Below are 27,800 nucleotides of genomic sequence, written 5' to 3'. Positions count from 1 at the left end.
ACGCGCCTGTTGCTATGGGATCGGCCGCCCCTATAAATAACCGAGCGGAGGAACTTTCCTAAGGCAGAGGCTTTTAGGACGCGGGCCCCGCAACCAGATGGTCCGCAGGAGAAACGCCAGCTCCAGCCGCAGCACCCGGAGCGGCAGAGCCCCGCCGAGCCGCAGGGACTGAGCCGGCGCAGGGGGGGGCAGCGCAGCAGCCGCGGTGCCCAGCGCCAGAGCCCGAGGCAGGGTCTGGAGCCCCCCACCCCGACGGCGGCAGCTCGATCCTCTGCCGGGGGGGCCCCCTGCGCCGTCTTCTCCTCCCCGCATCCCCCTTTGCTTTCATGCAACGCCTGGTGGCCTGGGACGCAGCATGCCTCCCCATCCAGCCGCCCGCCTTTAAATCCATGGAAGTGGCGAATTTCTATTACGAGGCGGACTGTCTGGCTGCTCTCAACAAGCTGCACCCGCGGGCGGCCGGGGGCCGCTCCATGACCGAGCTGACCGTAGGGGACCACGAGCGAGCCATCGACTTCAGCCCCTACCTGGACCCCTTAGCATCCCAGCAGCCGGCGCAGCCGCCTCCTCCCGCAGCAGCAGCAGGGGGCAACTTTGAGCCTCCGTGCAGCAGCGGCGGCGGCCAAGATTTCCTTTCCGATCTCTTCGCCGAGGACTATAAAGGCAGCGGCGGCAAGAAGCCCGACTACACCTACATCAGCCTCGGCCGGCACGGCCACCCGTGCGGCAGCCAGAGCCACAAGCCGGGGGGGCTGCCGGGCTGCTTCCCGCCGCAGATCGTGGAGACCAAAGCCGAGCCGGTCTTCGAGACCCTGGACTCTTGCAAAGGGCCCCGTAAGGAAGAAGGGGGGGCCGGGCCGGGACCGGGGGGCATGTCCTCGCCCTACGGCAGCACCGTGCGCTCCTACCTGGGCTACCAGTCGGTGCCGAGCGGCAGCAGCGGGAACCTGTCCACCTCGTCCTCCTCCAGCCCCCCCGGCACCCCCAACCCCTCCGAGTCCTCCAAGTCGGCCGCGGCCGGCGGGGGCTACTCGGCCCCCCCCGCGGGCAAGAACAAGCCCAAGAAGTGCGTGGACAAGCACAGCGACGAGTACAAGCTGCGCCGGGAGAGGAACAACATCGCGGTGCGCAAGAGCCGCGACAAAGCCAAAATGCGCAACCTGGAGACGCAGCACAAAGTCTTGGAACTGACGGCCGAGAACGAGCGGCTGCAGAAGAAGGTGGAGCAGCTCTCCCGGGAGCTCAGCACCCTCAGGAACTTGTTCAAACAGCTGCCCGAGCCCCTGCTCGCCTCCTCGCCGCGCTGCTGACCCCCCTTCCCCGGGGCCGGCCGGAGGGGAGCGCCGGTGGCCGGCTCCCCGCTGCGCCCCCCCCCCCCCGCCGGGGGAGCCCGGGGCTGGGGGCCCGCAGCGTGCCCCCGGGGCTCCCCCCGGGCTCGGCGGGGCTTTCTGCTCGGTTTGCTCTTTATTTACGCGTCGGCGGAGGGGCCCGGCGAGGCCGCCAGGGCGCGGGGGCGCGCCGGGGGTCGGGGGTCGGGGGCCGGCGGCCGCGGGGCTCTGCGGGCTGCTGGGCGCTGGGGGTATTTAACACAGCGAGAGGAGAGCAGGGCGAAGTGATGCAATCCTTGAAGCATGGCTGGGAATGCTGCGTACATGATGCAATCTCGTGTAACTGTCAGTCATGGATTGAGTAATCTGTTAAAGATGTTCCTACGTTTTTTTTTTTTTATTATAAAGAATAATCTATTTCTATAAGAAAATACATATGTATATTTTGGGATCTATGCATTCTTGCTACGTTTGAAGCATTAATGAACAATTTTAATAAACTTTATGACTAGGTTAAAAAAAGTAGCTTGTTTTATTTGGAAGGCACGTTTGAAGCTAGCTTAAAGGCAGAGCTGAAACTCTAGCTGCATCTGGCTCAGTGCTGTGATCAGGGAGCAGGATGGAGCAGTTGGTCTTTTCACTTTCTCTGTGACTCAGAGAAAAACAAAAACAAAAACCCCAAGAGAAAGCCAGTAAAGAGCAGGGCTGGAAGCTTCAGCCAGTTCTCGTTGCCTCATTTTATTTCCTCTAATCACTTGCTTTAGCTGCCGCTTGGGTATTGTTTGGGGAGGAGGTGGTTGTTTGGCGTTTTTGGTTTTTGCACTTCTTGCTGTTCTCAACATGTAGAGCGAGGTGTGCTGTCCAAACCGGGACCAGTCCTTGGCAAAGTAACTCCGAGTCTGAAGTGGGAGGGAGGAAGAAAAAGTAAGGGAGGAAGCTTTAATTTATTTATATATATATATTTTTCTCTACGGAGTTTCTATTCTCTAAGTTGTGATTCAGCGTTTCTTATGTTTGTAGTTTACAGGAACAAACACCAGAAAGTAGCATTTCTGTTGGATGCCGGTAACTCGGTCACTGCTCAGGAAGCTCTCCTGCAGCCGGCCAGGTGAGAGGCACACGAACAACTCCCTTATCCTTTCTCTTGAGACATTTTCCTAAAAACCTGTAGATGGAGTTTCTCTGTTGAGAGGCGTTTGTTTCTGTGCTTCTGTGTTTGGGGACAGTGGCAGACAAGCTGGGGGGGCAGAGAAGGAGGAAGCTGGTTCTGGGCTACACCTCTGTTCCCAGGGGAGCTGGGGCTCTGCCTCCGATGGAAGGAGCCAGGCTCGGCACGGCTCCCCAGCCGCGTTTCTTCCCGAGCCCCCGCTGCTCACTGCCGCACGCAGCTCTGCGAGCAGCTAACAGTCTCGAGCTGGTTACGCACAGGGAGTTGAGAAAATGATCGGCTCTTACTCAGCATTTTCCATTTTCCTGTTAGGCCAAATTTAAGCAGTAAGTTTTTAAGTCGAGTGCCTCCGAACAGAAACTCCTTAACTGTCTGTGCCGTTGGACAGCTGAGTACAGACGGGCTTTTCTGGATCAAGCCAATGCATTTGAATTGGCTGCTATACATTCCAATACAAAAAGCAGCGGATTTCAGGACAAATATCGAATTTGTTGTTTATTTCTAATGTTTCTCTAAGCAAAGCATGTTTTCTACTGAAAGAACTGTTCTGCATTTTTGACACTTAAGATCATATCTTCCTCTGGCGGGACAAACTCCCGGAGCTCTTCCTGAAATTTGTTGTGCGTTCCCTGCTCCTGCAGTGCCTCCGTAGCTCCTGCTAGGAGCTGGGCACTGGTAAGCACGAAGTGTTAGACCTGCTACAGATTTCTGCTGTTTGCTTTTTAATTTGTACAGTTAAGTTGGTTTTATGAGACCCTAAGAATAGATCTTCTCGGGTGAGCTAGCTCCTGCACCGGCTTGACTCAAGTTCTTGCAGGCAAGATAGACGTTAGATCTTGTCTTGACTGTCCCTCGTGACGCTGATTTCTCCAGCCTCCTGTGGCTGTTTATTCTACTATTCTTCTAGTTACGAAACTTATCCACATCGTTAGATCCTATTTTCTTGTTGTGCTGTAGGCCATGTAATGTTACCCAAACTCACAAGCTGCGTTCCCAGTCGGAGCTGAGTGCTGCTGAGGGCAGAATTGCTGCAGGACTGAAGATGTCCTCAGATACATTTCTTTCTTTCTTTATAAATGACAAAGCTTCCAACAAAAGTTCAGTTTATGAGGGCTGGGAGGCAGGGTAGATTGAAAGATAAGATGTACTAAAGGTATTTATATTTGTTTAAATAATAGTCCAGTTTTGGAGACAGAGCTCTGTCAGGCACGAATGAGCTAATCCCCGTCCTTAAACTTTGCCTGCTCCAGGAGAGTCAGGGCAGCGCTGCTGCAATTTAAAGAATGTTTAAATTCCTGCTGTATTGCCCTGTATCTCTTCATTTGGATTAAAGATTTCTCATTCAGGAGGAAACTTGTGCAGTGATGAGTTTTTGTCAAAAGGACGCAGTTACAGACAGGAAAACCGAGAACACAAATGCACTAATTTTACACTAGTCTCAGAACAAACCTGAAAGAGTCAGAAAGAGAATTCCTGAATCTTTAATTCTTAATCTTCTGTTAGCTACAGAACTTACATTTTAGGAGCTTTCTAGCATGATTAAATGCATAGAGGTCATGAAATACCCTGCTTTATAAACAAGCATATGAAAAAGCCCCTGAAATTAAAACATTTCCTAGAAAAAAAAAAAAGAAGTTTGGAAACAGTTTGGGAAAAAGTAGTTTGGAAATGAATCTGAGCACTAATTCTAGTACTAAAGCAGACAAAAGAGTCCACATACTTTTTCTAATCAAGGGGGCGGGGGGGGGGAATTGGAAAATCCCTGTCCGAACAGGGGCTCGGCTCCAAATATTGATATAGCTTCCTATTACAAGCAAGATTCGGTTGACTGAAAGCAGTACTTGGTGCGTCTCAGTTGTCTTCTTGCAAGGTTTCTTTAGCTTCTCTTCCTAAAGTGACTCAGTGCAATTTGCGGTAGGACTTTGCAGGCTATTTGCAGGTAAACCACGCAGAGGAGTTACGGCCTTTACTCCACGAGTCTGTTTCAAATTTTATGGAAGTTTATAAATGTCATTTGGTTCAGGGTTGTTTTTCCCCTTTCAAATTGTATGCTACACTGACTGATTCGTACAGATCTTTCTTGTTACTACCAAAATAACAGAGTTTCTTCCTATTTAGACATAAGTCTGTAAGACCACATCCCTAGCACTGGCATCCCATTTCCAAAGCATCTAGCACCGTTTTATCATTTGCTAATGTTTAAATTCAGTTGTGCTTAGTTCTGCAAAAGAAATCATATGTATCATTTTAAACCAAAATATTCAAAAACACAAGTATGATTTTGTTAATGGGTCTTCTGTCTATTAATAGCAATTGCTAGCCTCTGCTTATCTGTCCAAAGCGTGTATAGCCCCAATACCGCTCTGACATTGGGTGGTGTTGCTTTGACACTTTGCCTGCTGCCTTCCCTTATTGACTCTTGGAAGATGCAGGAAAATTTACACTTGTTTCTATACTAATTGTTTATCTTCTATCAAATAAAATCACCCAAATTGCACCAAAGGGTTATTGGGCTGGGAGACTCAATCACATTTGGTAACAGCATAGTTTTTTCCTCATTCCTGCAATAACCTTCTTATATCAAAATTACAACCTGAAAAAAAAAAAAAAGCTTTGTGAAGTGTTCACCTTTACAATTTCCTTGCTAGACCAACTGTTATTGATGTGGATGTGTATGAAAATATGAAGTTACTCTCATACTAGGTAGTTTTCAAGCAATGTTTCCTTAGCTGTGACAAGAATAAAAGTCAATGCAACTCAGTATCTGCTTTAATAAAGACAAAAATGTATATGAGGCCAAATTACACATCTTCTTTTGTCATTTATAATGGTATCACTTAAGATACAGTAAGTATTGTCTTGCATTTTCCTGTTATTCAGAGCAACACAAACTAAACCATCACCGAACTAGAACGGCAGGGTTTTGCATTCAGTTTGTTCTGGTTAGAGATGATCATGTGGTGGACAGGGTAATGATGAATCTGCTTCTGACTCTTTTTCCTACTAAGAACTAATACAAAAGAAATCGCACTACTCTCCTGCGGGTTAGCCTATTTTTTGTGTGTTTAACTCTGTGCACATGCTTAGTAGTCAGAATGTTAGGGCAAAACTCATACGTTAATGTGAAGTGTGAAGTAAAATGTAAACCCACGCATGTATGTTGCAAGGGTCCTAATACAATCAAGAAATCTAAACAAAACTAGGAATATAATTAAGTACTCCCAAGGAAACAATTCTGTTCCAACTCTGACTACCATTTTTAACTACTCAGTGAAGTAAAAGTAGAACCATGTGGCGAAATCTATACATTAAATATGTGAGGGAATTGGCTCTTCTTTTGGGCGATGCACCCTGAACAGACTAGTGAAATTATTAAAATAATGAAGTTCTACTTAACTATTTGCTGGGACCCAAAACAAATTCTGAGAGTTTAATCTTTTCAACAGAAAGCTAAACTTTGTACAAGCTGTAAACTTGGATAATATCCCGTTTATTTCAGAGGTTTCTGATTCTATCATGTGAATTGAGGCCTGCTTTGACCCAGCCTGGGCAGCTGAGCAGCCCAATCCATGCAGAATATGTAAACACCTGGAAATGGCCGTGCATTGACATCAGGACCATGTGAGACATATGATGCAGTGTAATCCTGATGCAAAACTACATGAAATCCCAAGACAGTTTCTCTTTGCAGTGATACTAGACCCTGCAGCTCAGCAGCCGGGAGCACAACCGCTGTGGGATTTGAGTCCTGAGCCTCAGTAAAGAAGAGCTCTCAAGTTCAGCACAGCTCTGATTCTGATTTGGGGAGTTCTATCAACTGGGATCTAAAATCCTTTTGTGATCATTTTCCCACCTGCTAAATTGTTTGACTGCTTTGTTTTGAATAAAGGGCTTTCTTCCCCTCCTACAAATGTTGGTGGTTAGATCTGGATGGGTGTGAAGAACAATAGGGTTGGAATTCCCAACTCGGATAAATGGGTTAATAGTTGCTGAAACTAATTGATTTGTGTTTACAAGAGGGACACATTTGGTTCCAAACCTTCTGACTGGTTGTCACAGTTTCACAGAGCAGAGCCAAATTTAACCCTTATTTGTTTTTAAGCCATCACAAATTTGGGCTATTTAGTTCCAATAATATTTTCTAGCTAATTACAGTCTAAGGAAGGCTTTGATCTACATCAGTTTTTTGCCTTGCCCTGTCCCATCTGCTCCTGCCTCTGTATCACACATTACATAGCTTTCAAAGCACTTTCTCAGAGTCCAGGGTATTTAAATCAGAGGCTTTAGTTAGGGCTTACAATTTCATACAATTTGCAGAATAATAAATCATCTCAGAACTCACGCATTCCCTCCCTACAGCACGCTACAGAAGTGCTGGCTTTGTCAGCAGACCTCGTTTTGATTGGCTTGAACATCATGCCAGGCAGAGTAAGGAGCTGAGTTTTTGATAGAGGCTACGAAAGCTTATGGTCCCTATCCCCACATAAAAGAAGCGCAACAGCTGGTTTGTTTCCTATAAATACCTTGCATTTGCTAGTCCATTGCAACAGCATTTCATTAAGCCTGTGGTAGGTAGCTCATTGATGTTGTCTAGAAATTACAGTAACAGGAATCAGTCTCCTTCAAACAATGCAAAAATCCCTCTAATGCCTCATCCACTGACTGTGTTCCCCTCCTACATTAGCTCACCTGTGATCCAGGTCCACAAAAGTTTTGTGAGCTTGATTTATATTTTGTGTAAGTGAGCATAGAGGCTTTGCTTTTAGAAATGAATGTCACGGTGACACGATGGGAAAATATTTCTGTGCAACATGATGAAACAATTACTTGGCTGAAGTAATTCAGGAAGGGAATCACAAGAACAAGAGAAAGTGCCTGGAGCCGGTTTGAGAAGCAGAAGGAGAGAGCACTGGTGGCTAGCTAGCAGAAACATTGTTTTGCTAATTTCCCCAGCCTCTGTCATCTAGACAATAACTCGGGGGTGGATGTTTCTGACTGCAATTCGCTGCATTTCTCCGAGTCTAGGTGTCTTATAGGGAACAGGAGGACACAGATTCTGCCTCTATTGTTTTTTTGAAATATAAAAGGAGAGAAAGGGAACCTAGAATGTAATTCTTCGAGATACTTAAGTGTGTCTAACATTTAAATGTACAAGGAGCAGAACAAAATCTGTGGGATAACTTGGCACAATGAGATGAGTAGAATTACAAAAAAAAAAAAGGGGTAATTATCAAGGAGTTTGCTTACAGGAATGCAAGCTGGACCATAGCCACTTATGCCTAACTTCTGCACGCAAGCTAGCTTTTACACCAGCTCAGTCAAGACATAACTTCCAAGCAGCACTGTGGTTTTGCTGATGTGCTCCTGATGACCACTCATGGTGGCAGAAAATATTGTTCTGCTCCAAGTTAAGAACAGCTCCGACTGCTGCGTCGAGTCCCCAGATCTGAAGGACGAGGAGAGGAGGCAGAAGGCCTTTATGCAGGACTTTAGCTATGGGGTTCGCAGTATCCTTAAACACTTTCAAAGCAAATTATATAGCTGCAGAGTTAATGAATGCAGAACTCTGACAAAACTTAAGCAGCAAGGCATAAGTACTGGGTTTTAGCAAAAGCATGAGAACGGAAGGACACAGTTTCTGGTCCTGGTTCTTTCGCCAGTTTATCATATATCTTTAGATCGTTAGTTAGCCCCTAAATGTAATAGGAACTGTGTGCACATATGTGCATCTCTAGTTGTAAGTGCAGTTGCCATAGCTGCAGGTATATTTGCCTATTATATATTTAGATCCTGATCTTACATATGTGCTTCATTTTATACATGTAGCTGCAGTGATTTCAGTGGAACTATTATTACTCCCATGAGTAATGATAAATGCACAGATCTGTATTTACATGGATGCATTTACATGGATCTGTATATACATAGATCTGAGATCACTGTGTCTCTGGGAAGATTTTTGTGCCTTCCTCTGTTTTATACCACATGCCCTAGAAAATTTTGAGCACTTTCATATCGTATATTCAATTTCTACAGAGATACCCAGGCACATGGCTGATGTGGGTGTCCCTTCCTGTACAAAAGGTGATGATGGTGGCTTCAGCATTTTTGCACTCCTCAGGACAGAAGGAAAATCTGTCTAGTGGGACACTGCCTATGCTCTAACAGCTACCATCGGGTCCCAGGGTAACAAAGCACTAGCACCTGAGCATGTGTTATACCTGAGCAGAAGCAAAACAATGCTGAACACCAGCTTTCGAGTTTTGGATGTGCCAAGTGCTCTGCTGAAACACACCATTCCAGTCCCAGGCATAGATAGCTGCCTGGCCTCTGGATTACTGCTGTGTTGCAGCTGTGCCACTGGCATAAATCCTGGGAAAGAAAACATGGCAGAAAATCTGGACGTGCAAAAGATGGTGAATGAGATGCACCCGGATGGGCCAAAACGAATCCTAATTTCCTCCTCCTGTGCTGAAGGAGCCCGTTCAGTGTGTATGCTGGCCGGGGCTGGCAAGCCACTGCTCCAACGCATGGTGTTAGTACCTGGCTGGTGATCAAAGCACTCTTAGGCAACAACCCACTCCACATCAGCAGGAGCCGCTGCCAAGAACCATGGACTTCTACGGGCTGGAAGGCAACTGATAAAGCAGACGCTGAGAAAAGCAATGATGCCTGCATTGGGCAATCTGAGTGCCACTAATGGCTACTGGAAAATGTTATTTTTATTTTAGTTCTGCAATTGCATAAGACGGGTCTGCTGAAGGCTCAGAGTGACATGGTGTTTGCACAGGGCTTTTTTTGTTTGTTTTTTTGCAGAGCATTTTATTTAGATGAATAGATACTCCCACTTTACAGGGGAAAACCACTACTCCTTGGTACTTTTCTTCCTCCGTCTGTACCAAAGCTGTGCCTTTCTCCAGAATTAGCTCCTGTGGATTTTGGCTTGCGGAGGATGAGGCACCCGGAATGGGTGAGAATGATGCAAACAAACCTGTTGCAATACAATCCTGTGCCTGGTTGCAGGGGATACAGTTCACAAGTGAGGTTAGCAGATTAGAAAGGGTTTGGCAAAAAGGACTACAAGGCAGATCTCCATGGGGCAAAGAGGCTTTAAAAGAAGGAAGTGAGACCAACCAGTGCATGGTTCTGGGAAGGCTATTGCAAACTGTGGCAGTGATGGGAACTGTTTCCAACAGACACGCCAGGGGCACTGAACTCTTTTCTCACTGACCTCACGGTAACACGAAGTGAAAATTCTCCTCTGGTGGGTTTTGCCAAGTTTTTAAAGGCAAAACCTTATCCAATGGTTCCTGCTTTTGCATTAATTCACTAGCAGGTACTCTTCTGCACGAGCCCTGCAAGAGCTTTATTACCAGAGGTACACTAACTATTAAACAGCCATAAGCTTACCCTGGTATTTACGGTAGGACTGTGCCTTTTTATTGCGCACAGGGAGGGAACTCCCTTCTCAGCCCTCCAGGTGGTCCCTTCAGGGCAGGGTTGAGGCACATTGGTGAGAAGGGGTGGGGTTGGGTGGGAGAGGCTTTCTTTGCTGCCCTACCTGTTCTGGGCATAAATTGAAATGATCAGTCTCTAAATCCTGCCAATTAGGCATGCTTTACTGGCATTAGAGTCAGTTTACTATGACAGGTAAAACTACAAGGTTTCTCTTAAAAAAAAAAAAAAAAGGCAAAATCCTGCTTTAACCAGGGATAGCAGAGGGCAGCAGCAGGTTGGTACCCAGCCGTACCCAGACAGGCAGGAGCAGGGCAGCATTCTCCAGCACAGGGCAGCTCAGGGACAAACACCCCCTCACGTGTCTGCGTCCCCTCCTCCAGCAGCGACTGTGTGGTAGGGAGCCCATGGAGCTGGAGGATGCAGCCGGCAGCCCTCGGCAGCACCCCTCCTCTGCAACAGCTCCTCTTAGGCATTCAGTGCAGGATTAGATGTGGAAAAAAAAATACTGGCAATCCTTTCCTATGCTCCACCTGCCAACAAAGCTCCACCTACATGGGAGAGCAAAACGAGGTGCCTTTTACGAGACTATGAAACTGCTAATCAAGGTAGTAGCTGCGCTCTCTGGGTAGTGCCTTCCTAATCTCCTGATCAACAGATTCCTATAAGGAAGATGGCAATATAGACCTCTTGGGTCTATTACTTCTTGGTTTCTGTACACTGAGGCAGACACTGTTCTGCTTTTTGCATGCTGCTCCCATTTTGAGGGTTATTTTGCTTACTCCAATGTCCGGAAATTATAGGGTTGGTTTTCTTCCTCAAGGAAAAGTTATCTTTGCAGCAAGTGCCTCTGCCTGTGAACACATGGCAGAAGCTGGCTTCATCCTCATCTGCAGTCAGAGAAGAGGAGGGTGAGGAGCACCTCCCAACAGCCCCATATTCATTCCCTATTCTCACCATTTAGCAGTTAGGCTCTGCTGGTGTAAAACAAGCACTTCAGACACCAGCATTTCAGGCCTTTGCATCCCTTGCTTCAAAACAGGCTTTATGCTGAGAAGGGTTTCTCATTGGCACTTGGGTAGGAAGTGAAGAGGACAAATGGGAAAATTAATTATCCACGTCAAATACATTTAATATTGCATAAAACTCGCCTGTGAGGAATGCTGCCTTTTACTCTCATGTCCTGGTAACTCTGACTGACTCAGCCTCCTGCATGCACTGCTCGTCAACATCCACAGCTGTTTGTAACCAAACCACTTGTGCACAAATTTAGGACAGAAAAGCCCACTGCTATAAGCTTTATAAATGCAGTGTGAGGTTCTTCCCTCTGACAACTACCGCAATGTCTTGAGGGGAGGAGAAGGGTAAAAGTGACCTCCAAATAAGCACTTCACAGAACTTACTCTCTGAGATAATTTGAGTCCTCGTCCAGCCTCCCTGCAGGGACTGAACAGTAGCTCGGGATCTCCGGAGGGCTTTGGTCTCTCTACACAGCGAAGCAAGCTGGGGGGCCCTGCCGTGGTACAGGGGCACGCTGCACTGGTCCTGTGCTTCATGTTACGCCCAGATAGCTGCTTTTCAGCCTCTGCTACTCTGCCCCATATAACTAGGCAGGAATGATGACCTACTGAGTCTGGAGAAAAGAAAGTATAGTCCTGTCTCTGGCATTGTTTCAAACTTGTTTTTTGGACAAGTTACTTCACCCTTCAATGCTCCACTTCTTTTTTCCGCAGAAAGACACTTCCTGGGTGTGGGAGAATAGAGGCGGGTGTTTCAGGTGTTATTTGTTTAAAGAAGTGTGAAATATGAAATAAGAGACATCGATAATGCCATGTTTAATTGCTTAAAGTTTGTATTAAATGCTAAAAATAAAAATGAGTTCACCAGGGAAAGCCTTCAGTTATTTTTGTAGCGTGCACTCTTCAGGACAGTCTTCTGGTGAAAATGACTAGAAGCACAATTGTCCCTCACTCTAAACACTCCCCAGGCAGTAGCATGACCACACAGAATTTGGCTCATTATGTATGTAAAATAGGCAGATGCTATTAGAAAGTAATTTTTCTGACTTGGTGAGTACAGAAGCCTATCCCTCATGATGAAATCCTCTGCAGGGGCTGTATTTTTATCATGCCTCATACTTTTTAAGGTATTTGAAATGATCTTAAAGTCAGATACTATCTTCCTTTTCCTCTCCTGGAATCTGAGCTCTGTGTTCACAGAATTTCTCTGACTCCTCAGCATTTTCCTTTCAAACTCCCTTCCCTTTGACAGTATGTAATTCCTGATATTGGTGGGTACGGCTGCAGTTTTATTAAGTATGTAATAACATGCTACTCAGGGACAACATGTCATGATCATAAATTGTCGATGTAATTAGGTCTGACTCATCAATCAACATGGAAAAGGACAGAATGGACTTCATAAAAACACCTTTAAGAGACTGATGGAAATGTTTAAAGAATGAAGAAATTACCAGTGTTTTGTATTGTTAAGTATTTTGCAGAGCAGAAAATTAATTAGCACTGACGAGAACACACTCCTCTGGAATGCCCATGTGTGGCCCATTACATCCCGTTTTGCCCTCTGAGTCATCCCTTCGCAGCTTCCTTTCTGTGCAAACAGGAGCAGTCACCGTGGGATCAAGTTTAGTGACTTACCCGTGTGAGCAAGCAGCTGTGCAGGGAAGCCGGGCCCATCTTGAGCTGGGGCCAGGCTACCGACAGCAAAAGCTGACGAAATAACTTTTCTGTGCAAAAAAAATCACCTTGTTGCATATTATTATTTTTACATTATTTACTTTTCACTTTAGGAATGTTCTTATTTTAGATGAAATGCTAAATATGTGTCTCCAGCAAGCTTTATAAATTCAAATTCTGCATATATCCCAGACTGATGACCTGAGAAATCTGGCACTTATACCTGGGGCCTTCCTGCACGGGAGAAAGTGTGCTCGTGAAGCGAACACACATTTCCAAGATGTATGTGAAACAGAAATAACAAAATAGCGCTTGGCGTGCTCAAAGCTTAAAACTGCACAAGCAAGTTACCAAGGCCAAACCCAGCTCTGTCCAAGTCTAGGCAAAAGGTCACCCACGAATTAGGAAGCAAACTATTGAGTTAACAGCATTGCAGCAACAGAATAAACTCTCACCGATTGACTAAGACAGTGGGATATCACCCCTAGCTATTGGCAACCGTCTTCTCATAATTAACCTTTATTAAGGTGGTCATCTCCAAACTAAACAAATGCAAAGTTTGGTTACTAATATAAAAGACATCAATTAGATTTATATAAGGGTATTGCAAAATATTGAATAATAAAAGCTGCTACCAAACAACAGCAGGAAAATTCATAACCCCACAGCACGTTTGCTTCTCAAATAGACAAAGCCTGACTATTTTCAGGAAATTACCTTTTGAGTGGTGACAACACTTGCCCTGTGCATTTGATGTGGGAGATAGGGGGTACTGCTGGCACACTCTCTACCTAAACCTGACAGCAAGGCTAAGGTTGGCACTTAACTGCATGAATCACCAACTACTGAAATTTAAAAGCTTGCATATGCAAATCACTAATTAAACACATTAACATAGTCAGTTACCCAAACTGTAATCTTAAATCGTATCTCCAAGTTAGGCATGCAATCACACACCCATTCTGCAGATTTGCATTTGTGAGCATGGTTTCCTGAGAGCTAGGTCCAGAAACCAGTCTAATAACCAATTTTTCCTCCTGTAGTTCCAGGAAGGAAAAAGAAGAGTGAAAGCATGCTGAGTGGCTTCTTCTCCTAAAAAGTAATGGGAAATTGTACATAATCAGGAAGTGATGTGGCCAGAGTAAAAGGGCTAGATGGCGAGTTGTGTGTGCTCGCATTTAATCTAATGCCCATCTTTGTGACTCCTTCAACCCGGGCAGCGTGGCATTTCCCTCTATTAGCAAATACTCAGACACAGGAAAAGCCTATCTGCCAGATTTTGACTTTATTTACATTGAATTACCCGAGATTAGAATCTGAAACTAGAAACTTTCTTTATACAGTTACAAATAGCTATATTATGCAGTTTTAAGGGGTTAAGAAAAGGAGGAAATCATAACCACAGAAGTCATAAAGGCAACTTATCCCAAGCCAAATAGTTTTGTTTCTAACGCAGGGCTTTAATTATAACATGTCATATAATGATGACATAGTGCTATAATAGGCAAATATAATGCATTAATCTGATATTATATTTTGGCTTTAACAATAGGTGCAGCGAACCAGCCTTAGTGGATAACTCATTCAGAACCTATCTGCACACTCCACCTAGATACTTATCTGCCTCTTTAATTAAGTGGAGGGAAACTTCTTGAGGCCATACCCATAAAGACAGTCTCTGATGATAGCAGAGTTACTGGAAGCCTTTGGTAATCGCTTACACCCACGTATTGTGGTTAGCGTCCAACTTTGGCTCTTTCCTTCTTGCTTTGGAACCACCTATTTATCCCCTAGTGTAAATCCCCATGTTTTTGTACCAAAAGGGGTACAAAAGACCCCCAGAGGGTTTGTTTGAGTGCGTCAGCATACTGCTATTGGCCTCCTCAGGACTGAACCAGCTTCCTAGTTGCAGCGGTGAAATAAAGAGCTTTGGCCATTTTTTCACCTACCAGTGTATTTCTTGAAACGGTAGCAAAAAACTGCATCAGTGAACACAGTAGAGGCAGTGTCACCTTTCCAGAATGCAAGTGCCCCTGTCTGTCCTCAGCATGCGCCCATGGCAATCAGAGAGCCTACAGCAGGTGACTTCAGTGGAAGCAAGACTGGGTCTCGTGGGACAAAATTATCTCTCCTGACTCCATGGGTCCTGTGTAACTTTGTGTACATTAAAAACCACCTTTCTTCCTTCTTCAAGCTCAAGGTGTTTGTAGGATTCACATGCTAAGCTAAAAATAAAATGTTAGCTAATATATTAGTTTGGAGAAGGTGGTTCTCTGAGATGCAGTGCTTGCTCTCTGCTAGGAATTTTTGAGAGAAATATCCTGCTCTGAGGCAGTAATATACAGAAATCATAAAGACCAAGCAGGTAAACAGCATCTGAAGAAAGCACAGGGACAGCAATCTGGAGGCCGTGTGAGATAATTTTCTGATGTAACAGTAGTGTAACAACAAGTACTATAGTCCTCATATCAAAATAAAGACAGCTGACATGAGGTTCTTACATTTCAGTACTAGCTAAGCAAGCCACACAGGATGAGCACAACTAAAATGGCTCCAACTGCTTACCGCCTCTTTTCCTTTTCTCTCCTTCTGCTGCGTACTTCCTTGCTCTCCTCCGGTCTTCCAGTATGAAAGGCTCTGCTAATGACCTCTGAACAGATCACGTTGAGAATGTCACTACAGAGCTTCTTAATCTTATGGTGGCGCCTAGATAATATGGTGATGGGTACTGAAATGCTGAAAAACAGACAGACAGATAGCTAGATAAGATTAGGTATATAAGTAATTTAGTCAGTCATCATACAGAGCAGCTGACATAAGTTCATTTGTAAAGCCAACTGCTAAAATTGCTTTAGAAGTCCGTACATTTTAATTCTGTTGAAAGACAGACCTTTGATCTGAATTGTTTTGGTGGCATGTACATTATTTGAATGGAACCTCACCTGACCAGGTAATACCAGACCGGTCATTCCTGGCATACTATTGTCATAGGACAACAGTGTACATGCAAATCCATACCTACCGATAGCTCAAGGGCAGACAGATAACTGAGCATCATGGAACAGATATAGACTGAAAGCATGATCACCACCTTGTGCTGATATGCAGAATGAATCATGGCTAATAAAAGGCTCAAACAGCCATATATATGACTAAAGGTAACCCCAACACACTTTTAAATTAAGCATGTCCAGAAAATAAAAGGAGAGAAATTAATAGATAAGTCTTATTGCTTCTCTTTCTCATCAATATTTATTAATTTATACTGGGGAAGATGGAGAAGGGAGAAAAATAAAACAGACCTGTCAGATTCACTGTTGTTTACAGGCAGTTTTATATTCCGGTTCTCAGATACTACCAAAACACGCGGAAGTTTGTGCTGCATTCTTTGCAGGAAAACTTATTTGCATTCACGTGTTTTTATTTTTTTTTTTTAATTCAACATTAAAAAGCTCAGAGACACTTCCTAGGGCAGTTTATTTTTGAAGTGTGTTATTTGTTTTAGCTCCACATCTGAAGCCACACTAGTATTCCCGGGTACGGAAGGGGTAAGACGGTTAATATAAAAGTGCAGAGTTCATTAGCCCATGTGTTTCTCTGAGTGGCATTTACCCCAGTGCAGACACTTTGCACTACTAAGTCCCACTAAAGCACAAACTGCTAAGTGCACGGATGAACCACAGATAAATGGTTGCATGTCTTAATTAGTGATGGATGAAGCTCTCAGAAGATTCTGTGGTTTAATTAGAATAAGTATTCAAAAAGTTCAAATGCTAATCCAAGCCTCTTTAGTTTATAATGATGGAAGTCACTCTCTAGAGCAGCTTACTCATTCCATTTTTAATATATCCTAACTGCAGTTGGGTTTGATCTGCTGCACAAACAGCAGCTGTCACGAAAAGTAGATCCCCTCCAACAATCCCACTTGAAATCAGCAATTGCAGATGTGCAGAAAAATCAAACGACTGAATAGCAGTCTCCAGACAGCGCTTGCCACAGTCTTATGTCCTCCAGTGACAGTTCACTTTTGCATGTTCTTGGCTCTAAGGCTTGGATTAATCATGCTTAACTGTTAGAATCCCTGTTTCTATAATGTCTGAGAAACTCAATCTCTTTTTAAAGGTATATATCTCTTGACAGTGACTGCAGTGAAGGAGCTTGACTCCTAATTTGAGCATCTCATTTATTTGCCTGCACTTTGGAAGGATCAAGGTCCAGCTCTGTTGTGAAATGCCTGATGTTACGGTATCTCCTGACAGGTACCCTGCCCCATGGCTAGTCCATTATGGGTCGTTTCAAGTCAGCTCTGCTGCACACTGGTGCATTATAGTGGACTGAAATGCAGGAGACTTGATTTTCTAGAAAGTTGATTTTCTAAATAAAAGCGTTCTCATACAATATCCTAGAGCCTGATTCCCCACCGCCTTACAGCTGTGTCCAAACCCATGGGACTCAGAGCAAGTCCACAGGGTGTGTAAAACCCTGTCTAGCACATCTGGAAGTGCCAGGCTCCCAGTTTGCATAATTTAAAAGCAATGGAGGATTGGGCCAGCAGTTACAATTGTACTTATATAATGTCTGCATAAGCAAATATTGGACTTGTTACGCATATGCAAAGAGTAGCCCAGACAGCGCATAAATGGAGAAGGTATGAATTTCCTTTGCACACCACATGCCAAATGTGTGCAAATCAAGCACAAAAGTATCCCACCCATTGAGGCAAATACTTAAAAATAGGTATCTAAAAGTATTACACAGTAAAGCACTAAAGAACATAGTTTAATTTTCAAAATTGCTGAGCAACAAGCAATTCTTGTTTTTTGAGAATCAGACCCCTTACACACTTCCGTTTAGGTTTTGGAACGTGATTTTATATACCTATTTTTTTGAGAAACATTGGCCAAATTGCTAGCTGTCAGCTGGAGACTTTATCAGGAAATCTGTAACTGAACATTCCAGGCCAAGATGCATAGAAAACAAAAGACTGTGTAGAAACTTACACAGTATGCTGTTGGTTATACTGGAAACAGTAAAAAGAATTTTTAAAAAAAAGTGCTGTTAAAAAGCTCAGTTCAGGAAAAGGGAAAGAAATGTACTTTTGTGTTTGTACTGATAACAGTAGTCCTTCTTACAACATTCTGCACTTTTAAAACTTTGAATGAATAACTGTAGCTAATAATAGTACCTTTAAATAAAATCTTAATTGCAAAACAAAATAATAATAAGGAAAAGTTAATACTTTTTTTTTTTTTTCCAAAGCTTAGAAAAGTTTAGGTTGGAGTTTTGGGTGAAGGTTTGGTTGCTGCTTTTTCCCCTTTTATCTGAAACAGCTTACTCAGACCTAATCTTCATCATCTAAACCACATGATTAACACACAAAATAACTTTGGAGCAAGCCAGGTCCAAGCAGGAAGCTGCAAGTACTATCATGTCTTCATGATATTAGCCAGCAAAATAACTGTGGTTTCTTCAGGTTTTTTTTTTTTGTTATTATTATTATTTTAAATTCTCTACATTTATGTTTTCCTTGAAAGGGGCTTGTGTGTGTGTGTGTGTGGTTTTTTTCCTTTCTTCTTTGTGTTGGAAACTTTCAGATTTCCAATCTCATTCCCAAAGGGAATGTTTACTCTCCTAGACAATCCCCACAAGACCGGGGCAGGCCTGGACCCTTACATGAAATGGCTAAGAACGTCTCTTACTTTGCTTGTATTTGTCAGTCAAAAGCACTGTTCAGCCAGATAGCACCACTCCCCTCTGGTCAAATTTAAAAGAAAGTAGTTATGACTGTACCATGCAAGGGGACTGGTCCTGCTGGTGTGTATGAGGCTTGTTCAGAACACTCCATTTGATTTGGCTGGCCTAAGAAAATGTAGGCTCCTTTACTTCTTTCAGGATCCCAATGGGTTTTAGGTGGGAACTATGTACTAAGCTGCTCAGATCACAGCAGTTCTGGGCATGTCTAGACACAAAGTTGCTGGTACTGGAAGAAATGTTATCCTGAGCAGGGAGGAACCTACTGAGTTGTAGGTGCTTAAGTCTTCTTTTGCATCTGGCCCTAACTTGCAAGAGAGGAAGAGCCAAATGCTCAAGGGCAGCTTCCATTTTATGGCTTTAAATTATGCAAAAAAATACGGTCTTGATAATTTTGCACCTGCATCTGTATTGGAGGTGAGGGAGAGCCTGACCAGGCAGGGACAGGCTCTAATTCTCTGCGCTGTGAATTCAGACAGACCTTACCCCAGCAGAAATCATAGTCCCCATGTGTGTCATGTCATACACTCCTATGCTAAGTTCTGCGGTTGGTACGCTGGGTGCTTGTTGGGCAACGGCATGGAGAAGGCTGGTTTCCTTGGAACATTTTTTGTTCATTGTAATGTTCCTTCCCAGCATTTCACAAACCACCACAAAGACAACGACAAAATAGGGGAGGAAAACCTTCTTAAAATGAATTGTGTGTCTCTTCCCTCGCTATCCCAACAGCCTTGGCAGGCTCATTGGAGCCAGGCAGAGCTGGTCTCTACTGGATGTTGCTCTTTGCACAATTTTATGATAATCTGGGGGAGTTTGCGTGATCAAATGGTGAGAGCACAAGGAGGGAAGTGAGGACTCTGAGACTGCTTTCCTGGTTCCGCCACTAAGATCCCATTTCTCTTGGGATGGCATACATAAACTCTTCTGATTGTTCCATTGGCATGAACCTTGTTTTATGTATGTGCTATTTCTGCTATTTCTAGGACTATCTGAGGTTCAAATCAAAACAATAGCAAAATGTTCCAATTTATCTGCAAAACAAATTACAAACCTAATAACTATGACCTCTCTGTTCTGATTCAGAGCCTATTATAGACAGTGCAAAGAGATCTACCGACTCCAGTGTATTTTGGATTACTGTGTAGGCTCTTGATCAGACGGAAAAGAGACAGAAGGACACTAGAACTTAAGGAAGGGATGGGAGAACTATGATATATATTACTGGGAAGTAAAAACACCCTCAAGGGATGCTGGAAGCAAGACTTCTGCCAAGGCTTGGCTAGAATACACAAGTTTAGAGACCCAGCTATTGCAGCTTCTTGGCTCATCCTAGAAAGAAAACAGCTTCCTGTCTTAACCTCTTAATGTGAGCTCTATATTTGTAATTTGCAGTACATTTCATACCTGGAAGAACAACTCAGTTCTGCTCTCATGGCAAAATTCCTAATGATTCCATTGTGAGCATAGCATAGTTCACATCTTCTTATTTGCTGCTGTTGGGTCTTTTTCATGTCCTTACACCCTTTAATGCCTGCAGGTACTCTCTGCTCTTGCACTCATTTTTAGTCTCCGTTTCTTTGACACAGGTAACAGTTGTAAACTCCAAAGATCACTGTTTCTGTAGCAACAAAGACAGAAAAAGAGGAAATTAATTCAGTCTTCTGCATCCATTCAAAGCATCTTCTGCTTATAATAACGAGGTGTTTTCTCCTTGCTTTTCATCATATGCCCCACAAGTTCAGCTGTTCTCAGACGGGACTACTGGAGGAGAACAGGGCAGCTGGACAGTCCCAGCAGCCACACTTGCAGAAGTACCCTGTAAAAGTAGCATGTGATCATCCCAAAATACAAATTAAAAAAGGAAGAAAAAAAAGAACTAAAAATATATTACTGTTTCTGAAAATGAAATCTCATGATTACACCACATAGCATTACTATTTCAGTACTACAGAGTTTTCAAAGCAGCACTAGATTTGTCATCCTTCTTTAAGAATCTGTTTATCTGAGACTGGTACCCCAAAATGCTCTCTATGCCTTTGAAAATCCTCTTTCAAATTTACAAAGTTGTTCCAAACAAGTAGGATGCTATACATAACACCAGGAAAGTTTCTCTAAGAACAGATTTTTCCTAGATTATTTCATAGTCTTTTATCAAAATGAAAAGTGCAAAGATGAATAACCATGATCCACAAATAACCAGGTGAACCCAAGTCCATCTGCTCTCATGGTGCAAAATAAGGGAGGTGAACTGAACACTGATTATATAAGGAGATGCTTTGGGTTGTGATCAGAGATGGCTCTTTCTTCTAAAAACATATTAAATTTGATTCACTAGCAGCACTGACAAAAAAGATGTTTTGGTTCGTACGGAAATGGTTTGATTCAAATATTTAATTTTGCTTTAAGGGTTTCCAAAAATATAATTAGGTACTAAACTAAAATGGAAACTTTGAATCCCAAAGCTAAAATGTTTTACTTTTTAGAAAATGCTAAAATTATATAATTTGATTTGTTTGGAATCTGAGGGTGATATAACTAAAACAATCAGTTGAAACTGGCTTTAGTTTGCAAAGCATTTCAATTTTCCCGTATTTTAACATTTTGGCTAAGATTATCAGATGACAATTTATGGGAGGATGTTATTGTGAAGAAATAACGTGCTGTCAGAATCAGCAGTTTAGTATTACCTAATACAGATCTACAATGGCAGTTTACTGGGTAATTTTATTAATGATATTTACAGGCCTCTCAGCTGAAAGGCAGAGTGGGTACAGTAAGAAGTAAGCCATGGTTAGCTTGTAGTATATTATTAGCTACAGCAATACTACATCTCAACAAATCTGTGAGTGCCACTTGACAGGAAAACACCATGCACATTTGTAATGCCACAGAAAGTAAGTATAATAATTAAAACAACGGTTCTTTTCCCTCAACGTTTTCTTTTGACCTCTGTCTTCCTCAAAATGAATCCTAGGCAGGTTAATTGATTGCTTATCCACATAATGTTTAAGCAACATATTTAATACAGTTGCAGTTCATACTTTAAATTCAAACAGCATCAATCCAACAATTTTTGGCAAATAAAAGGCAGCAACGGAGTGTCAAGAATCCAAGGAGACTCCAATCTAATTTAAATGGTGTTGCTCTCAAAAGCTGGCAGCAAGGAGTGCATCTTTTTAAAATGTTTCTAGTAGAAGCTGATGTTTATGATTGCTCTTAGCTTGGCAAGAAAAACACACTTCTAAACATTTACATTTCACATTCTTTGGGACTGTTGAAAAATGTTGGCTTGCAGTTCTCTACACTGCAGAGAGCTTGTGAGGAATGTTATAGTAGAACGTTAATAGCCATGTACTTTTCTTTTTCTTTGATTTACTGTGTGGCAGTTTTTATTCTAGTTGTGTTCTTAATGTTGTCTCTCCCAGTTTTAGTTTCACTCCAACAATATGAGCCTAGGTTTATTTATTTAGCTAATAAAAACAAAGTCAATTCATTTATTAATAATACTTCGTACTAATGTCCCAGTCACCATTTGGAGACTTTCCCATTTGTACATATTCACTACATACTGTTGCAAAACCCCACAGCCAAGTCAGAAAACAAGCATTTTTCAGGAGACGCAGTCTGTGAAGAAGGGGCTGTCATTGTTCTGTCCGTCTGCCCAAACAATCAGGCCACGCTGTGGTTTGCCTACCACCGTGACTGCAGTGTACAGACACCAACAAGAAAAGAAATAACATAACGCAGAACCCCTGCTCAGTTACTTTGGCTTCAAGGTATCTCCTTGAGGAACTGCTGCCTTTGTGTAGGACATCGGTGCCCAGGCCCCAGTGAGCTCTCGCCAGCTAGGCCCCGAAGCCAGCCGGCCTGGCGGCCTCTGCCTGCCCACTCACTGACGGGCACATGCATTTCCCAATCTGACCCAACCTAATAGCATGAGGAAAAAAACATTAGCGTTGGCTTTATTCTTCACTGAGAGCGCAGTTTTCAAAGCAGTGTTTTGAAAGTACAATTAAATCGCTGATTAGAGGTGCATAAAGGTACTCAACATGTTCCCCATTCCGTAAATCGCATGAAGATATGTATGAGTCTTACTGGCGCAGTTAAGTGAGTCGCTGAATTAGGACAGATGCATGGGATACGATGCAGTCCTAAACGCTGCCAACTCCCAGAAAGGTCACTGGAAGTTGATGGTACCTAGGAACTACGGGACTGATAAATACAAGAACTTATCCACACACACAAATTCATGTATGCAAATAATCTCACTGCAGTGTTGCAATCATTGGGAGTCCTCAGGTTGGACTGCTCCTGTGGGCAAGCTCACTCATGGTCTGACGATCTGCAGAATCAGCCTCGGTGGTATGTGCTGCATGCCTGTGTACTACCAGTTTAATTCAGTTTACTAAGGTACGTGGAGTCTCTGTCAAGGTACATGTGAGCCACAATCACAGCAGCATCAAGCCAGCTGCTTCAGGTCTGGGCCATTTTGCTGTCAGCTGAAGATGTCAGGCTGATGACGTGGCTTGGTCTATGGCACTTGGATAAATAATAAAATGTGCAGTCTGCCTTGCTAGTAGACATACTACTACTAGTAATAGAGAAGTCAAGGCAAGGGAATTTTGCAAAATGCAAATAATTACAAACTATGTGTGTGAAGTCTTAGTTGCTGTTCATAATTAGGCAATGAAACAGACTGAACACACATAATGTCCTTCACCAGAGGACTTTGGAAACTTAGTTTTATTAAAGTCTCATCAAAACGTGATGTCATGCCAGTATTATATGGAGCCCCCCCCCTCTGCAGCAGCTATAACTTACCTTGTCCATGTCTCTGCGGTAGCCTGGCTGTAGCAGCACTGAGCTCGCACGAGCTGCATCGTTCTGCCTGGGCAGAAGGACACCGCTGCACAGCCAGCTGCCATTGCTTGGGAGAGCCAACCTAGCAGTGCTCCAGATGTCTACATTACACTCGCAGCAAGATGCAGCAGTGACCTCAGTGTATGTCTGCTTTTAACTTTTTGCAGTAGCCTGGAGCATCAAAAGCCAGATCCATAATAAATCTGTCTGCTTAGGCCGCTATGAATGCAGACAGAAATTTTGTAAAATGGTGCCAAGTGCCTGAATGTCCATTTTCTGCTCCTTTTTTTCAGGGTACCTTAAATTTACAAGACATAAATAATTTAAGAAGCAAAGTCCAACTTTGAAAAGTGACCAAGAATTTGTTTACATGGGGAGGAGCTCCTGGTGCACTGAGACAGGAATTGTTTTGCCACGTACATTTTATAATCTTCTAGCTACTGTTACAGCAGTGCTGTTCCTGGTTGCTTTGGGCACACAGCAATGCACACCTGCTCAGGCAGAGGCTGTCCCAGCACCGTGTCGGTGCCATAGCAAAAGGCTTGGGCCTCATGGCTGCTGGCAGCATGAGATCAGCAGCGCGCTCCCCCTGGCAGCCCCTGGAGCTCAAAGTTAGCTGAGGGTCTATGTTGTTCAGGAAGGTCTTTTATTTGGGAGGATAAAAGCTGCGTCTTGCTGGTTTACATCACATTTGCTTGGGAATATTTGCAAACTCATGGAAACAAAAGACAATGTGTCTTGACAATTTTTTTAGTGTAATTCTGTGCAAGAATACTCTCATTGCAGAGTAAAAATGACCACACGAAGACTGACTCAAAACTAATTCCCTGTCAGCCTTTAGAAACTGGAAGTCCCATTTTAATGTTGAAGGCTCTTCAAAAAAAACCCCCATGTTTTTGTTTAGCTTGTTTCTAGTGTGTACACCCCCCAGAACAAGCACCCAAAAGCCAAAGTCAGGGGAAGCTGGAGGTGCCCAATGCCAGTGGCCTCATTTCAAGATTAGCACCTCAAATCCAAATGAAGTTAACAGAAGCTCGAGGTGCTCAGTGACTCACCTGAAGGTAGATATTAAAAATGAAGCATGTTACTGTTGGAGGGTTTTGAAAATTATAGCCTAAGTGACAGTGTCAGAGCATAAAGCTGAGAAGTTCCTGTTCTCATAGACAGGTCCCCCCTGAGCAACTTGTTATCAATAACTAACCTATATGCATAATGTCGCACGTATAGATCTCTATAGGAAACCACTAACGCAAATCATAAGCTTAATAGAATCTGTGTATAACCAGTGTTTGAATAACACTAATAACTCTGTATAAGGAAACCAAGGGAGCAGCTCAGAGTGGGTGGGAAGCAGTAGCCAGCAGGCTGGATAGGAGGAAAGGAGAAATAATAAGGCACCTCGCTCCCAGGAAGGGCCAGCAGGTGTATTTATAGAGCTCACACACCTTCTGGTCAATTAGGTCTAAACCCAGAGGAACCACTGGTAAAATATCCATTGCTGCTGGCTTTGGTAAAAGCCAATTAGAGATGCATTTATATTATAAAACTTAATTTCTAGGGAACAGAAGTGTGGAGAACTTCAAAGAGTTGCTCCAAGAAGGATGGAGCATGATGTATATTAGGGACTGGGGCTAATGGATCCCAGTGCCTGAGCGCGTGGACATTCTTGGAGATTCTGGGGAGGAGAGCCTAAAACACTGGCCTCTGGTTGCAAAATTTCAGCTAGAATTGAAATAATTTTCATTTTACTTCATTACTTCCTCACAGTTTAATATCTAAATGTTCAATTTTAATTGTTACTAAATAAACTCCTGTTTTACTGCGAGGCTTATCTGATGTTGGGGATAAGGTAAATGAGCAAAGCTCCGGCGTTACAATTCCATGGAGACCACAGACTGTGTCAAAGAAGCATGTGTGCGTACCCTGAGAACATGAACCTCAGCATGGTACAAGTGGGAGTACTTTCTGCCAGGCAGCAAAGAAGCAGTGAAGGAGCTGGGACTGCCAAGTGGCCAGGCTTGGGAAGGCGGTCACTTTAGTAGGCACACACAGGATCCTTTCCGCAAGGCACAGAGACTCCCCATAGCTTCCCTAAGCTGTGGCGCTTTACAATGAGTAGACCAAAGTCATACCACGGTTTAGTGACAAAGCTGAAAAGAATCCAGATTGCCAGCTCCCTGTCCTAAATACCAAATGCAGTCCTGCCTTCTCCTCTAGGATAAACGCATAAGGAAAAATATTCTAAAAGCTTTCAAGAAGCAGCGCGGATTGTGCTGTTAAAAGGAGGAAACATTATCAAAGGGTCAGAGAATTCCACAAAGTAGCACAACAGTTACTATTGCAAAACTCTGGGGGATCTCTTCTGTGGTATAGAGTTATTCAGCAGCTCAGACTCACGGCAGTATTTCTTCGTCCTCCACAGTCATAAATTCTTTTGCCTGTTATGGCTAAGTTCAGTAAGCTCATCTGATTTGGCTTCAGTGAGAGCCAGACCTTGCCTAAAATTTAACATTTTTATTGTCCTTGCCGTAGAACATTTATGCTGTGTTTATCAGGTTCATTTCTTTCTTCATTAGAAGTTAATCACAGTGCCATTAGCACTGCTTTAATGTCATGAGAATCACACTCTGTAGGGTGCATCCTATGACTGCCTCAAAAATCTCTCCCTGTGGATATTTTGTCTCTGAAATAGTCTGGTTCCAACTATTCATCTTTGCCAAGAAGAACAATGTTACCAATTATTCCTACAGTGGAAAATAAATCAGAACAATCATTTGTTTTCTTGCAGTTGGTTGTACATATCCTTCACCAGGAGAAATTCAACTGCGAGTTAGAAAAATTTCCTTTCAGCTTCCCAGCCTCTTCAGTCTGTGCAGGATTCACAGTATGCCTATACATCCGATGAGTTATTTTACCTGGGAGGTAGGAATTGTTCCAAGTTCATACCTGCTCAAGATGTAATTCAGTTTTATGCAGGAGACTGGCATAAAGCCTATCTGCAAAAAATCTCCAGCACAGAAAAGCTAACAGTGACCCAGTAAAAGAAATCAAGAATTTGAAGGTGGTTTTGCAGAGAGAAAAGATCTGTCATTAGTGAAAAGAAATGAGGGGAAATTACTGAAAGAGCATTTCTGATCATGCAATCAAGGAAATGTGGAACAAAACTCCAGGGCACAGTGGGATCTGGGAGTGATACCTTGGGGAGAAGGCACCACAGATACTTCCTCAGATAAGGGCATATCAAAATTCAGTGCCTGATCTCAGAAACCCAAACATTCATATTAAAAATACAATCAGTTCATATTCATGCATTGGGACATGAGTAGCTTTAGGACTTGGCTCTCATTTATTGCTTAAGCATGCAATTCATAAGAATAATTCAAATGTGCCGTCACCGCAAAGGTATCAGAAATCTCAGCAGATGCGTGCTGTGGTTATACAGTTACCTTTCTGCACACACAGTTGTGAAAATCTGGTCCTAAACATTTTTTTTTTTGGCTTTTTTTTTCACTTTGCAGACGAATTGCAGAGGTGTTGTCCGAGGTGCTGAGTCGTCCTCGGGTCATTGTGGAGCCAAAGCTGGAGGTGCTCCATGGCACTGAAAATAACATCACTGGCTTAATCATCAACAAAGGCTTAGTACCAAGATTTTGCAGCTGCCATCCAATGAACTCTGAGATAGCACTTGGAGTCCTAAGCAACTAGTAATACCTGTTTTTCTACAAAATTTACAAATGCAAGTGTTAACTGTTCTAAATTCACTTAAGAAACAATTCACCCGGAAAGATTTGTGGTTTTCATTAAAACAGAGAACATAGAAGAGGAAATGTAAGGCCTGATGCTTAGCGTCCATTAAACCCCACAATTTGGCCAAGCTTTTGCAGGGCTTACTGAGTATGCAATAAAGCAGTCAGCAAACTGTCCTTGTAGCCTTTCAATCATTATAAAACACATATAAGTACTTTCTAAGTGTGCAGCAGGTTAGTGACTAATGAAGCAACTGCAGCCTACCGACTGGATCCAGCACTAAACAAGGCAGAGCAGAGCAGATAAGCAGTGCTGGACTGCAAGGTGGGCATAAACAGCAAAGGAAGCAACTCTGTTCTCGGCTGAGTCACTGAATTGACTTCAGTGTAAGAAACCATGTTTTGCACTGAGTCTTGGTATTATTTCTGTTGTCTTATCCCAAGTACAAGAGCTGGCTGTCCTGTACTAGGTAGACCAAACCCTAAGCAGGACTGTTGTCTGGCTGCTCGCTGCTGAACAAACCATTGCTCCTTCTGACGTCCTGGCTGTAGGAGACAAATGTGGATTCCCCTGGAAATTTGCCCAGATCTAAATGTGAGTATGGAAAAGTGTGTCATTGCCTGCACTCGTGTTTGTGTTCAAACCATCCCTTGTATGCAGCTGCAAGATTTTTCACATTGAAACTGATGTGACATTATTACATTAAAAGGATCTATTGAATACCTTGGCATCATCTTGATACTGAATTATGGACTGACAAGTCTCAGAAGCTGAAAAGCCTGGAAAATCATGCAC

The 27,800-nt window shown here is 43.3% G+C and overlaps 1 protein-coding gene across 8 annotated transcripts; it reads left to right on the top strand.

The window, feature by feature from the left end:
- Nucleotides 1-42: 42 nt before the first annotated feature.
- Nucleotides 43-27,179, top strand: CEBPB (CCAAT enhancer binding protein beta). 8 transcript variants are annotated; one of them, XR_007708907.1, is made up of 4 exons: nucleotides 43-1,220; nucleotides 2,349-2,436; nucleotides 26,047-26,180; nucleotides 26,777-27,179. XR_007708907.1 is itself a non-coding variant. In XM_035548062.2 (1 exon), exon 1 carries the CDS (start codon nucleotides 327-329, stop codon nucleotides 1,308-1,310), a length of 984 nt encoding a protein of 327 aa, XP_035403955.1. In that variant the 5' UTR covers nucleotides 43-326; the 3' UTR covers nucleotides 1,311-1,850. The 8 variants fall into 8 exon arrangements, 1 of the variants encoding a protein (XP_035403955.1); XR_004778859.2 differs by lacking the exon at nucleotides 26,047-26,180 and adding an exon at nucleotides 2,175-2,252; XR_004778860.2 differs by lacking the exons at nucleotides 26,047-26,180; nucleotides 26,777-27,179 and adding exons at nucleotides 2,175-2,252; nucleotides 6,188-6,407.
- Nucleotides 27,180-27,800: the final 621 nt, after the last annotated feature.

The sequence above is a fragment of the Cygnus atratus genome, chromosome 16 (genome assembly GCF_013377495.2).
Source record: "Cygnus atratus isolate AKBS03 ecotype Queensland, Australia chromosome 16, CAtr_DNAZoo_HiC_assembly, whole genome shotgun sequence".
NCBI lineage: Eukaryota > Metazoa > Chordata > Aves > Anseriformes > Anatidae > Cygnus > Cygnus atratus.
Note: the sequence above shows the minus strand (reverse complement) of the source record. Positions and strands in the feature narration are given on the sequence as shown.